Source organism: Heterocephalus glaber, unplaced genomic scaffold, assembly GCF_053883595.1.
Source record: "Heterocephalus glaber isolate CG9 unplaced genomic scaffold, H.glaber_assembly_v1.0 deba00001610, whole genome shotgun sequence".
NCBI classification, from domain to species: domain Eukaryota; kingdom Metazoa; phylum Chordata; class Mammalia; order Rodentia; family Bathyergidae; genus Heterocephalus; species Heterocephalus glaber.
The window spans coordinates 23,567,196-23,581,327 of record NW_028258381.1 but is presented as its reverse complement, the minus strand read 5'-3'; the positions used below and the strand labels follow the sequence as shown (position 1 = coordinate 23,581,327).

The 14,132-nt window shown below is 44.1% G+C and overlaps 1 protein-coding gene and 1 pseudogene across 5 annotated transcripts; one reads left to right on the top strand and one right to left on the bottom strand.

The window, feature by feature from the left end:
* Positions 1-2,047: 2,047 nt before the first annotated feature.
* Ift22 (intraflagellar transport 22) lies at positions 2,048-8,318 on the bottom strand. 5 transcript variants are annotated; one of them, XM_004840141.4, is made up of 5 exons: positions 8,125-8,318; positions 4,919-4,995; positions 4,707-4,796; positions 4,299-4,501; positions 2,048-3,494 (listed from the first exon to the last, which is right to left on the bottom strand). In XM_004840141.4, exons 1-5 carry the CDS (start codon positions 8,161-8,163, stop codon positions 3,346-3,348), a joined length of 558 nt encoding a protein of 185 aa, XP_004840198.1. In that variant the 5' UTR covers positions 8,164-8,318; the 3' UTR covers positions 2,048-3,345. The 5 variants fall into 5 exon arrangements, with proteins under 5 accessions (XP_004840198.1, XP_004840195.1, XP_004840196.1 ...); XM_004840138.3 differs by having other exon boundaries at positions 4,323-4,501; XM_004840139.3 differs by lacking the exon at positions 4,707-4,796.
* LOC110348140 (LYR motif-containing protein 1 pseudogene) lies at positions 8,293-13,244 on the top strand (annotated as a pseudogene).
* The last annotated feature ends 888 nt before the right edge of the window (positions 13,245-14,132 follow it).

The window sequence follows — 14,132 nt, the reverse complement described above, 5'->3', positions numbered from 1 at the left end:
TTTTCCTAATGAAAAGGTGCATTTGTTGAGAAAACATAAGCCAAGGCCAGAATATTCATATAATTCTTAATAACTAGGCAGGGGAAAGCTGAAGTCAAGCCCTAAAAGAACCATGTCTCAGAGCAGTTTTCTGAAGTGATACACACTTGCCTTTTCAATGGGCATCAAGAGTACTACTTTTTAAATGAGTTCCTACATGTCCTGAATTGCCAGGAAAACTCTACTCTTTGCCAGTGATTTAGTCTCCCTTAGAGATATAAGGGCCTCCCAGTGTTCTTTACAGAATATAATGATCTCAAGGGGCTTTGCCTGACCAATTTTGAGATGTGGGACATTCAAGTTATAGTGCATGAGAATAAGTCATCATTTTCTTCACAATGGATAGAGCTTCAGAACATTACTTGTGACTTGGTTCAAAGAACTATGATGTTAATTATATGTGAAACACACTTGCCAGCCATTGCCACCCTAACTCTGATTCAAATATAGTTAATATGGTCCTTATTTGCCCTACTGTTGTTGTAGGGTGTGTTAGCTAGCTTTCTGTTACTGTAACAAAATACCTGAGATAGCCAACTTAAAATCAGTAAAGGTTTGTTTTTGGCTCATGATCTTAGAGGATTCAATTGAATGTTGGGCACATTGGTTTGGGGTCTATGGTGAGGTGGCATATCATGGCTGGGGGAACAGGGTAGAGCAAATCGACTTATCTCATGGCAGTAGAGAAGTGAAAATGAGAAACAGAAAGAGATCAGCGTCCCACAATCCACTTTGGAGGCATGTCCCCAGTGAACTAAAACCTCCCAGAGAGGACCCACCTCTTCAAGGTTCCCACCACCTTCCAACAGCAGCAAGACAGGGACTTTGGGACACATTTAAGATGCAAACCATAGCTCTGTGGTCTGAGCTCTCAGACCTGGGTCTCAGTCTCAGAGTGTGTCTTAGTTACTTTCTCCTCGGTGAGATACAATGCCAGACACCCGCAACTTAAAGGAGGAGAGGTTTATTTTGGCTCAGGCTTTCAGTCCAGTTATCAGGCTCCAAGGCAGAAACAATATGGTGCAAGGGTCTGGATGGATACACCCTTCCAGGCCATGCCCTCAGGGTCCATCTCCAACCAGGCTCCACCTCCTAGCAGCAAGTCAGCTATAGCACCATCATCCACCTTCAAAAGCCCCACTTTTGAACACAGCAGGCTTTGGCAGGATATTCTCAAGTTAAACCATAACAGAGGTGACTTTTAGCCATGTTCACGGGTGGAATTGCCCAGTTAGATTTTGGAAATAGCAGAGCTCCAGTCTTGTCCTCTCCTCTAATTTGCTGGGTCATCCTGAACAAGTCATTTGTTATCTATGTGAGTGTCACACAGCAAGATAACAAGCAAGATAACAAGTCATTTGTTACCTTCTCCCTAAAACATAGGCTTTCTCCTTTATTAAGGCCTCAGTGAATGGCATTTGTGGTAGGTGGATAATGGCCCCTAAAGAGATCATGTCCTAATCCCTAGAACCTGTTACTGTTACTTTATTTGGAAGGCTCTTTGCAGATGTGATTGTTAGGAGTCTTTAAACAAGGAGATTATCTGTGTGAAGCCCAAACGCAACTACAAAGGTGCTGTAATAGAAAGAGAGACAGAGGGAGATTTGAGACAGACATAGACATGGGAAGGTGACATGGGGACAGAACGGAAAGAAACTTGAGATGCTGCAGTGATTCAACCACAAACCAAGGAAATGACAGGAGCCCCCAGAAGGTGGAAGGGGCAAGAAACAGTCTCTCGTGGAGCCTCCAGAGGGAGTGTGGTCCCAGTGGCATCTTATTTGGATCTGGTAATAGTGATTTTGGACTTCCAGCCTCCAGAACTGTGAGGGAAGCCTTGAAATAAGCTGATTCTTGTTATTCACAGTAGCTGTGTTCTATAAAGTCACCAAGAACGATGAATTAGTAATACTGAGCATTGCTTTCAGAGGAAATATAGGGCTAAGTTCCTGCCAGCCTCTGTCACAATATTTTCATCAACTGATTGTTACGTAACCCGTTTCATGTGTTTCTTTTCAAATATGCTTTATTTCAAATAAACTGTTGGGTCATAATCCCCAAATTCATGGCCAGCAGCACGGTAACTCCTGCTCGGGTGAAGCTGATCTGACTGAATATTCTGTCCCCGAGGAGCCCTGTGCACAGCCCTCTGGTACTCAGGTCGGTTAGCCAGCACCTTGGCCTGATGCTTGGGGCCACTTCACAGTAAAATCACTAACAAAATGCTGAGAAACGTGGCACAAAGTAGACATGAGAAGTAGACCACTGCTTTGTGACAGCTGAAACGAGAGAGCAGAGCAACCCTGTACTGGCATCAGCTGGGAACACAGGGGTTGTGGGGATTGAAATTTTAGGCCACTCTGTGTGTATCTACAAACAACTGACAAAGCATCACAAGTACGGATCTGGCGAAGACCAATACATTTTAACAAGCAGGCCAATCCTCAAATACAAAATATGTGAGGATCTCAGGTCCCTTCAAGATGTGGGGGATGGGAGCATGTGCGATTTACACCAGTTACAGAAAATGAGGACTACTTTGTTGTTGTTGTCAAACTGGGAATTGAACACAGGGGCTTTACACTGAGCTACATCACCAGCCTTTTTTTATTTTTTAAGTCAGGGTCTTGCTAAGTTGCTCAGGCTGGGCTCAAACTTGCAATCCTCCTGCCTCAGTCTCTCAGAGTGTGGGGATTACAGGCATGAGCCAACTGCTGCTTAGCTGTTTCTTTTTTTTTTCTTTCTTTTTTTTAACCTAACTAAAACATAGTACATTACTCAAGTTTCTGGCTCTACCTCACTATTATTTAGAAAAACAGAATGGAGGCTCTATGGGGGCAAAGGTTTTGTTGGTTTCACCAAGTTGTATACAGTCCACAGCTAGCATAGTGCCTCACACATCATAGTAGATGCTCATAGTAGTTGGAATTTGTTGACTGAATCAAGGAATAAAAATCATATCCAAACCAATACACTTGGATTAAACTGCTGTTCTATCTTTGGGCTATGAGAGCTACAATTCCACAATTTTAATAATTTGACATATGTGAAAGGGAGGGGATCCCTCAATTTTCCAGATCTTTGGGAAGGCCTGGGCCCAGGGAATCAGAACCCAGTGAAAGGATTTTCCCACTTGAACTAAGGATAGTATAAGTCAACTCCTGGCCGACTGCTACCTTCCAGGAGAAAAGGACAATTTCTTCTGTTGCCACACTGGGAGGAGAACATGAGTAGTTGGATGCAATTTCAGTTCTGTGCTGGGAAGCAGCTGAGTGCATGGAGAGGTGGACATCCCCGGGAAGGCTGTTAGGTGATGATTGACATCTCCTCCCTGTCTCTGCTCTCAGACATGGAACTGATGATATTTTTCAAATATTTCATGAATTCCATCCGGATCTCTTCAGGCTCATCCTCAAGATTCGAGTGCACCAGCTTCAGCTTGTTCAATGGTGGTGCTTAAAGAGAGAGAATCAGGTTGGTTAGGCTCTTTCTAGCTCCCCATGACCTGAGACTTCTAGAAGCCCATTAATCTAACTTTCTTTTTTTTTTTTTTTGGTACCAGGGATCAAACTCGGGACCTTGCGCTTGCGAGGCAGGCGCCGGAACCACTGAGCTAAATCCCCGGCCCTGTTAGTCTAACTTTCTAAAGTCCAGAAATAAAGTTGTGTCTTGCTTGACACAGCAGAAAAGGGTTTCATGATGATGTTACCTGGCAACAGGACAAGAACTATGCCAGCCACCTGTGGGTCCTCTTGGAGTTTTGTTTTTGTGGTGCTGTGGATGAAACCCGGGGCCTCATGTACACTAGGCAAGTGCTCTGCCACTGGGCTGGATCCCTAGCCCTTCCTCTTTGTTCTTAACCCAGGAAGAGATTCTCTCCTACTCTCGTTTTGTTTCTGAATATATTCTGAATTGTTTTCTAGGATCACTTTGTCACCTCTGTCATATGTGTGTCACATAAGATTTGGAGGCTTTCTTGAGCCAAGGCCTGTCAGGAAAGCACGTGCCCTGTGGGACCAATAAATGGTTAAAACCAGGTTTCCCCTCTCTGGGGGTCTGTCTGCTGTTAAGTGTCTACATGCTGGCCTGGATGTCTTTTCCGACCTGGCAATTCTGATTGATGTGGTGACAATGACACATGCCTACACACAGCAGGTGCTCAGTGATTGTATGCAGCTAATGGACTCGAAGACACAGAGCAACCCATGGGTGCCCCACATGCTGAGACAAGAGGCGAAGGGAAACCCCAGTCTCCTTACACAAAGACAGGCTCCCCATGTCACCTCCAGAGCCTGGTTTGTGATGTGCAATCAGCAGGCACTGGGAATCCTGTAAGAACTGCTGCTGGACAAAACAGGAATACCACGTTTCGATTTCCTTCAGGTGGCTTGGGATGTCGGCATTGAAGACAATCACCACTCCATGGGCGTCCTTCATCAGGGCCGGCCAACAGGACTCAAATCTGCAAGGCAGGGAGTCGGAGCCAGGGTTAGGTCACCCTGGTTTCTAACTGTGCATTTTATTTCATTTCATTTGAATTTCTTTTGTGGTGCTGGATATGGAACCCAGGACCTCAAGCATGCTAGGCAAACACTCTACCGCTGAACTACATCCCCAGGCCTGATATTTCAGGCACTGGACAAAGCAGATCTTTAAAGGAAACATACTTAGCATTGCCGCCACAGTCCCAGAGCTCAAACTCACACCCTGTGCCCTTGTCATTGCTGGTGACATTTGGGTTCTCAAATTCCAGGATCCTAAAAATAAAACAGCAGTAGAAGAACGTCTACTTTGGGAGCACTCTGGGAATGCCAAAACCCCACAAAGTGGAAGGTGGGTGACAGTTGGTGACTCTTTGGGACAGATTGGGCAGGCTAACCTCACTCCTTGGGTTGGGTTGTATTCGGTGATGTTGGAAGATTCCGTCAGGAAGTTGGCCAGAACAGTTTTTCCACTCTGTGAAAATGAGTGAATAAAGGTCTTTGCTGAAGAGCAGAAAGATAAACCATAAAATATCCCTCCCCATAGGTGGCTTGGAACTTGGGGTTGTGCAGTACAGGTCATATACCAATGATGGCTTGCTCTAGAGTGGTGGGCACAGCCTGGCCTGGGACCCAGGGGACATAGGATTCTGGTCCTGGCTCTGTTGCTGAGGTGACTTTAACCACACTGATTTCCCTGCCTGGCTCTAAGCTATGGAACCTTAGAACAGAAAAAATATCATGAGTGTATCTCTCGCCTATTCCTCTCCATATCTTCAGGAAACCAGTCTGTTACAGGTACAAAGCCACTGAGGCTCAGAGAGGAAAGAGGAGTTCTTCAAGGTCACACAAAGGATCAAAGTCAGAGCTGAGTGCCAGGTCTGGGGATACCCGCCTGGCTGTGCCACAGGTCCACAGAGCTGTTTCTCCTTATGTAATACATAATACACATCCCTGTGTGAAATATCAGCACAATGACAAAACAGCCTTCCTCATCTCTCCATTCAAACCATCCCTTTATCTGTTCCATTCCCTCCTCAAAGCTATGATCTGTTTTTCAGATCTTTTCTACATATTTGTATCATTCATTCAAATTTATATGTCTGACTATAAAACAAAGTGGGGTTTTTTGTCACCTCTAAAGAAAGGCAATCTCTTCAGCTTCGGTGCTTATAACAATTTCTCCCAAAACTGAGTGTGGTGGTGCATGCCTGTAATCCCAGCACTCTGCTGGGACAGGAGGATACCAAGTTCCAGCTCAACCCAGGCAACTTAGTGATTTTAAATAAATAAATAAATAAATAAATATTAAAATTTAAAAATTAACAGAAGGGCTGAGGATATAGTTCAGTGCAAAGGCCCTGAGTTCAATCTCCAGTACTGAAATAAAACAAAAACATAAAACACAAAGCTTCTCTCATTATGGCCTGCCTCTCAGATACTTTATTTTGGGCACAGCTGCTTGGCTAGAATGATCTTGATTAATGCTAGTTTAGGAGGCTTCGAGGGGTCAATTGACAGAATCAGAAAAATAAAAGTGGGGGTGGGGACTCAATACTATTTTAGTAATTTTCCATGAAGAAGCAGCCATACAAATTACGTATAATGTAAAATGAACATAGCAAGTGATTATGTTGTAGAGTTCATGCATATTTATCTTTTAGGCTGAATAAATGAAACAAATGGTCTGACATTATAGGAATGGATTCTGGGGCTTGGATACTTTTCCAGGAGCAATGCCTTACAGAGATTCAAAAAGTGCTGTTTCTAAATAACTTACATAAGTGGAAAGATTAGGTGCTTTGGAAGACAGGTGAGAGGAATAGAAAAGTTGGTACGGTTGAAAAGTGGGGGAAGAGAACTGAAATTTATTTTATTGCTGATGCTGGGTGATGCATACCAGGAGCTCATCATTCTTTTTCCTCTATATACTTGAGAATTTCTATGAATTTTAAAAAAAAATTCAACACTTGTTTTGTTATTTATAATTCTGCACACTTAAGATTTTGTCTTGGAGAGCTTTCTGTATCCCTGTGCACAGACCTGCCTCATTTTGCTTAATTGCTGCACCTTCTTTGAAAGAAGGAATGTATTGCTCGGCGTGGTAGCTCATGCCTGTAATCTCAGCACTCCAGAAGCTGAGGCAGGAGGATCTCCATGAGTTTGAGGCCAGCCTGAACTACATTATGAGACCCTGTCTCAAAAAAAAAAAAAGAAGAGTAGGAAGGTATCTTACTTTCTAAATATTCTCTTCTTAGTGAGCAAAGGAGTTTCCAGTTGTTCACTATTGTACATGACTCAGGAACACAGAAAAGCACTTAGTTATAATAATGATTACTGCACCAAAAGTGATGCACATTGTAACTTTTAATAATTTGCTCTCCATAAAAGTTATTTTTAGCTTAGAGTCTTAGCAGTGGACTCCAGAACATTAATTTTCCTACATGCATCTTAACACTGCATATTATCAATCTTAAACTTTCCTCATCTAATTTGGTGGGCAAATAAATACCATCTTTTTGTTTTAATCAGTGTCCCTGTGACTATGAGGTGCAGTGACTCCTTATATGTAGTTACTGGATAATTTTATTTCCCAATTTTAATTGTGTGTAGTACCTTTGCTTGATTTTCTATTGAACTGTTTCTGTTTACTGTGTTTTAAAATTTCCTGTGTACTTTACCTGTGAATCCTTTCTTTGCAATGCATTTTGCAAATACTTTCCCCAGGCTTTAACTTCACTGTTATTTCTTCTAAGGTGTCTTCATTTTTGTGTTGTGCTTAAGAAAATCTTCCCTAACTCAAGATAAAAACACATCTTTCCACACTGACCTATGAATCTGTAATGGTTCTCCATTTGTGGTCCATGGTGCAGCAACATCACCATCACTCTAGACCAGTGATGGCAAACCTTTTAGAGTTTTCAGTGATAACACACTGCTGTGGCAAGCGTGCCATAGGTTCGCCACCACTGGTCTAGACCAATAGCATCAGGAAAATCCAATTCACAGGTCCATCCTGGGCTATGAAATAAAAACTCTGGGGTAGGACCCGCCATCTACGTTTTAACACACCCTCCAGGTGATTTCGAAGCATGCTGAAGTTGGAGAATACTCCTCATCTGTCACTTCTACTGTGTTTTTCCCCCCCACATTTAGCTTTAGATCATCTGAATTTTATTTTTGTGTACAACACGCAGTGCACATATACATAGAAAGCCCGGCTACCACTGCCACACACAAATAGCCAATCCTTCCAAACTATATAATAAATAATCTAGTTTTCCCTCTTGTTTCTCTGGCCCCACAGACACTCATTAAGGATAACCGGTCAGGCTAAGCGTGAGTCAGGAGACCCAGGATCCAGTTCCTGGGGTGTCACTCACTATGGTGGGCCTTCGGGCGTCTAAACACCGGGTTCTCGTCCACCTTGGACAGTACTGATTATCAAGGAGTTCCCTGTAAGGCTCTCGCCGGGGTGGCAGCTTTAGGACCGGGCTGTCATCTCCTGGGGGGCTGCTTGAACAAGGCACAGACTCAGGGGACACCCTCGTGTTCATCTAGGCCCCGCTGGTTGGTCACGCCGCCGCGCTAAGTCCAGCCTCACCTCGCAGGGACCCACGAAGAGGATCTTGGCCTTCAGCATCGCTGTCGCCGCCCAGGAGTCCTCCTGAGTACACCCCGTGACCTGGGATGCAGCGAGTCCACAGCGCGTGAATCGCTGCGTGGATTGGCTGCCTTCGTTTCCTTGACGACCAGCAGCGGTGCGCAGGGAATGACGGGATTGGGCACTTCCGGGAGTGACGGGAGGAAAGTGGGCGTGAGACGCATGCGGAGAAGGAACTGGAGGAAAAGCCAAAAGCTCCAGCTGCAGAACCGATTCTGTGGGCCCGAGGCTGAGAGCCTGCCAGTCCCTCCTCTCTTTGTAGAGATGTGGAAAGTGAGACTCCAGGAGGGGGCGCAGTGGTCGGCCCCCAGTTTTCCTTATTCTTCCTAAACACCCTGAATATTCAGAGGACCTAATAGCTGGTAACCTGGCCTGGTACTCTGACTCCTTTGTCGTTCTGGGGTGATAGGGGCGGGGATTTAGCTCAAAGGTTCCGGCGCCTGCCTCGCAAGCGCAAGGTCCCGAGTTCGATCCCGCTACCAAAACAAAACAACACATTCTGGGGTGATACTGCCCAGATTGGGATCGGATTTATTACAGCCTTGTCCCAGGGGAAAAAGAAGAAAAAGAAGCCAGGAAACACGAGTCTCCAGGCTCTATAAAGGGCTTCACCACTCACCGTTACTCAGGTGATCTGGGAGAAACCAAAAAGACATTGTTTAATCAATATGGATGCCTGGGAGTATTGCCACCAAATTAGCCTTAAATTACGTAGCCAGACCATGTTATGTAGTTTTAGAAACAAATGACTAAATATGATCGTGCACTTGTTTACATTTGGTACAAACTCACTGCCTTTACTTTTTTGGGGGGGGGGCCTCCTGTGCCCCACACTTGACCTCTTCCCTTTCCTCCTTGTGACTTGAAATTTTCATTCCAGTGACGACACAGACAAGTAAACTCCTAATAGGAGCTCATGATAACCTAGGGTGGGTCCTTCAATGTTTTTCTTCATACATCTTATACATGCCCGCTCTCTGAACCTGTGGATCTGGAAGAGATTGCTAAAACAGGACTCCTCCAATTTTGGCTGAAGCTTTAAAGGCTGACAATAGATATTACATATCTTTCGATTTTAGTCCATCTCTTGAGAACTAGTACATAGCCTGGAAGTTATTGAAAAATTAGGAGGAGGAGGAGGAAGAGGGGAAGAATTTCTTTGAAGAGAATGTTGTTTGCTTACCTCAGGTCAAGTGAGAGATGGAGTTTCAGAGAACCTGTATCCCTTAGAATTTGGGCAGCGTGAGGATGGGTATGGGAAGCTGTAGGGAGATCTGGTCCAAGAGTAGGGAAAGAAAGAAGATGCACTGGAAGGATACATGAGATTTTCCCTGGAACACTGAGATGGGAGGGAGTTGTCTCTGAGTTATTTAGGACAGGGGTTCCCAAGCCCTGGGCTGCAGACCGGTATTAGTCTGTAGGCTTTTAGGAACTGGGCCAATCCCCATCACTGCCATCCTTACCTGAGCCCCATGGCCTGCCTCCTATCAGGTCAGTGGAGACATTAGTTTTTCATAGGAACATGAACCCTGCGGTCAACTGCCTGCCCATGACAGGGATCTAGGTTGCATGTTCTTTTGAATCATCCCCAAAGCACCCACCATCCCTCACCCCTGTCTGTGGAAAAATTGTCTTCCTTGAAACTGGTACTGGATGCCAAAAAAGTTGGGAACCACTGATTTAGGATCTTGCCTGTGGAAACTCCCCAGGAAAGGTGGACTCCCCAGAGAGGGTGGCCTGCTGGGTGCTCAGGCCGTGGCATTATGCGGAAGCAGCAGACTGTTGTGGGTCTCACAGGAACCTACATAAGCTTCCCAATGAGATAAAAATCAACACTGGGCATCGGTTACTTCCAAAGGACACCCTAACTGCACTGCATCTGCATCTGTTAAAGGTCTTCCTTTTCTGTCCTCCTTCTGTACCTTCCCCATAACCAATGTCTGGAAGGTCCCAAGCAGCCCAGTGAAAGAGACTTGGCAGGGCAGTTACTGGGAATAAGACAGAGGAATAAAGGTGATTGAGTTCATTTCCCTTGCAGCCTTCCCACCCTGAATGAAGCCCAGGGTTTGAGGATGAGGCAGAGAGGTTGGTAACAGCTTTAACTCTGAATTAAGCACAGAATTTTGATTAATATTTCAAACCTTTTATGGAAATTCCTGTCAAATAAAATTATGGTGCATCCTCATCCACCTTATTCACCAAACATGGCACTGTGTGACTTCTGGCTCTTCTCCAAAGTCAAAATGACCATGAAGGGGAAACGTTTCAAATCCAGGACATTGGGACAGCCACAAGAGCACAACTGAAGACATTTATGAAAAAAGACCCCAGACCTGCTTCAGAAAGTGGCAAAAATGATGAAATCAGTGTGCTTAAAGAGAGGAGGAGCATTCTGAGAGCATTTATGGTAATGCGTTTTTTACTATAATCGATTTTTAAAAGTTTAAACATTCACGTATTTTGTAACCACACTGGATTATGACATTGGATATTATAATACGTGGAAACCTTAAATACACTGGCTTCTACCCACCTATCTGGGCCCATTCTCACCTATCCCTGCTATGGATCTTTTTTCCATCTTCTTATCCCTCAAGGCTTCTCTGCCCCCTCCTTTTTCGGTGTTGAAGATAGAACACAGGGCTTTGCACATGCTAGGCAAGTGCTCTGCCATGGAGCTACATCCCCAGCCTCTCTGCCATTTTTCATGCTGTTCACTCTTTGGAGCACACCATGATACCATCTTGACGAGGGTAACTACAGTATCCTTAGAGAGCTAGATAATTAACATCCTTTTGGCCCCATTGTAAAGTGTATGTTTAAAGATTGTGTGGGTGAATGCTTGGCTGTGAGTGCTAGGAGAAGGAGGCATCTATTCTCAGTTGATGAAAAATGAAGATGGCATGGAAATAATCTGGAGGAGTTTGTGTTTTGCTTAGGAATTAATATTGTTGATAAAAAAGCCAACTACCGTGGCAACAAAAGCTCTGGACATCCAGGATTGGAAATTCTAGGGCTGGTGTGGAAGCTCAACAATGGCCTCTGACACCAGGCTCTTTTGACATTTTCCTCTACTGTTTCAGTATTTGTCCTCATGCATGTTGTCTTATTGTCACAACGTGGCTGCTGTGCTTCCAGCCATCATGCTAGCAATTAAGGAACAAAAGGGGTAAGGAGGGCTGGGGATTTAGCTCAGTGGTTCTGTCTTGCAAGCACAAGGCTTGCAAGTGCAAGGTCCCGAGTTTGATCCCTGGTACCAAAAAAAAAAAAAAAACCCCAAACAAACAAAAGGGGTAAGGACACTTGCTGTGCCAGTTGAGTCTATTCCTTTAAAAATCAGTTATTGCATTAAAATTTACATATGATACAATAAACATATTTTACAAGTTGAGTTTTGAAAAATATTTAGTTCTACATAATTATCATCTCACTCAAGACATGGAATATTTCTGTCACCAAGAAAGTTCCCTCATGTTTCCCTGCAGTCAGTTCCCTCCCACCCCAAACCCTAGAAAACCTCAGTTGTACTTCTTGTCACTAGATTTATTTTTGGTTGTTCAATAATTTCGTATAAATGGACTCAATATTTCACTCTTGTGTCTGGCTTTTTTCACTCAAACAATATCTTGGGTATGACCCTATGTTCTGTGTATCAATAGTTTACTCTTTTTATTGCTTAGTAGTATTCCATGTATGGATATATCATAGTTTTGTTTATCCACTCATTTGCTAATGGACATTTAGGTTATGTTTTAGTCACTTTCTCATTGCCAAGACACAATCCCAACACCACAGCTTGAAGGAGAGGAAGTTTATTTTGGCTCACGGTTACAGTCCATGGTCAGCTGCCTCCAAGGAAGAAACAGCCTAGCAGAGGGGCATGGTGGAGGGAAAGCTGCTGACATCATGGTGGCCAGGAAGCAGAGCAAAGGAGGAGCCAGGGAAAGAGATGAACACTTCCTGGTCATGCCCCATGACTGCCCCTAACCAGGCTCCATCTCCTAACAGCAAGTCAGCTGCAGCACCCCCATGATTCAGTCACCTTCCAAAAGCCCAGCCTCTGAGTGGATGAGTGTTTTTTTGAGTTGGTGGTGTTTCATTCTTGATCCAAAACATAATGGGTTGTCTCAAGTGTTTGGCTATTGTGAATAAAGTTGGTACAAATAAAGCATTTCTTTTAAGTAAATATTTACCCAATAGTAGAATAGAAACATGAATATATCTATGCCAGGGATATGTTCTGTGAAGTGAATCCTTAGGCAATTTCATTGTGGGGACACAATGTGCATTGACACAAGTAGATGTGACCTCTCTTGTTGCCAGCAAGAGACACAGTAAGCACGAGGTGGTTGGGACCACTGCTGGTGCACACAGCACTGTTTTACAGCCAAGTTTTGTTTCTAAGTAGGAGTGCACTGTAAAATAGCAATTAGGGGCTCAGCAAGACTTGAGTGCAGCCTCCTCCCAGCCTAGCAGGCTGCCGCACTTCTGTGGGTGGGGAGGCAGGATTGATGCAGAGTGACCACAGCAACACAGGGAGGAGAAGTTCACGGCCTCTACTGTAGCATTTTCAGGCTTGTGAGGAAATGGCAGGTGGCATCAGGGCAGATGGAAGACACTATGGAAGAAAAAAATCCATGCTAAATGAAACCAGGACGCTGTTTCTGCAAAACAAAAACCTCACAGACACAGACCAATGTAGAGATGAATGCACAGCCAGGATGAAACAGGGCTGCATTACCAGCTTCTTTCTGTACCCAAGGCCAGCGCATCTGCCTCCAGCCTGCCTCAGCCTACCGTGAGGTCGGGGACTTCAAACCTGGGAAAAACCAAGGAAATTTTTCCAACCAGTTCATCTCAAGTCTCATGATGAAATTTCCTTACTCAGAAGAAAGTTTATTTCATGAAAATGATGAACCAATTAGATCTTGAGTGTAAACCAGATAACCTGACCCTTCTTTATTAGTAACAAAAGTTCAAATATCTTCTTCAGACCTCTGGAACTGTCCATCGCCATGATATGTGTGCCCACACATCCCCAGGGCTAGTCAGGGTCTTGCTGCTCGAGCAATTTAACCCTAGTGGCCATGGACCTTCCATCCTCATTGAAGTCACCTTTGGGAATAAAGGCTGAGGGCTTTCAGAGGGAGCTGAAGTGACACAGATGTGCATGGGGATGCCATTTACCACCCATCAGCCGATGCAAAGAAATGGGCCAGTTCCAGAAAGTTCTTATAGCTGCTCTAAAGCTTATACAGCCCAGAATAGTTTTGAGGTTATTTTTCCTTCAAGTAACATATTTCCTTAAAAGTGGGGGGTTTTGTATGTGCTTTCTGGGGGTGGTTTTTTTTTGGTACCAGGGATCGAACTCGGGTCCTTGTGCTTGTGCAGCAGGCAGCAAAATCACTGAGCTAAATCCTTGGCCCTGGAGGTAGTCTTTTGACTCTTCCAACTTTCTGATAAACTTTACCTTAAAAGCACATCTTTGTATTAATCATCTTTTTTTCATGAAAAATTTATAAAACACTCATTCCCCCTCCCTATGCACAAAAGTGCATGTCTTAGTTAAATGTATATGTTTACCTTATTTTAAGGTAAGGTAATTATTTAAGATATGTACTCTGATTACTTAAGATGCACTTAAGATCTTAAGTGAAACTTTTTTTTTTTTGTACCGGGGATTCAACTCAGGACCTTGGGCTTGCAAGGCAGGTGTCGAAACCGCTGAGCTAAATCCCTGGCCCAAGAAAAGTTTTTAAAACTGAAAAAGCTTCCTTGAAATTCATACTCTATCCATTGCATTTTACTTTAACACAGCTGAAAAATACAAGGCCCAAGATGGCTTTCAAATGACTTCTAAACAGAAATGGGACAAATAGAGGTGAGAATTTGTGGCAAGTCATTTGTACATTAGCGTTATTGCCTCTTACCTCCAAAAAGAGTGGGCA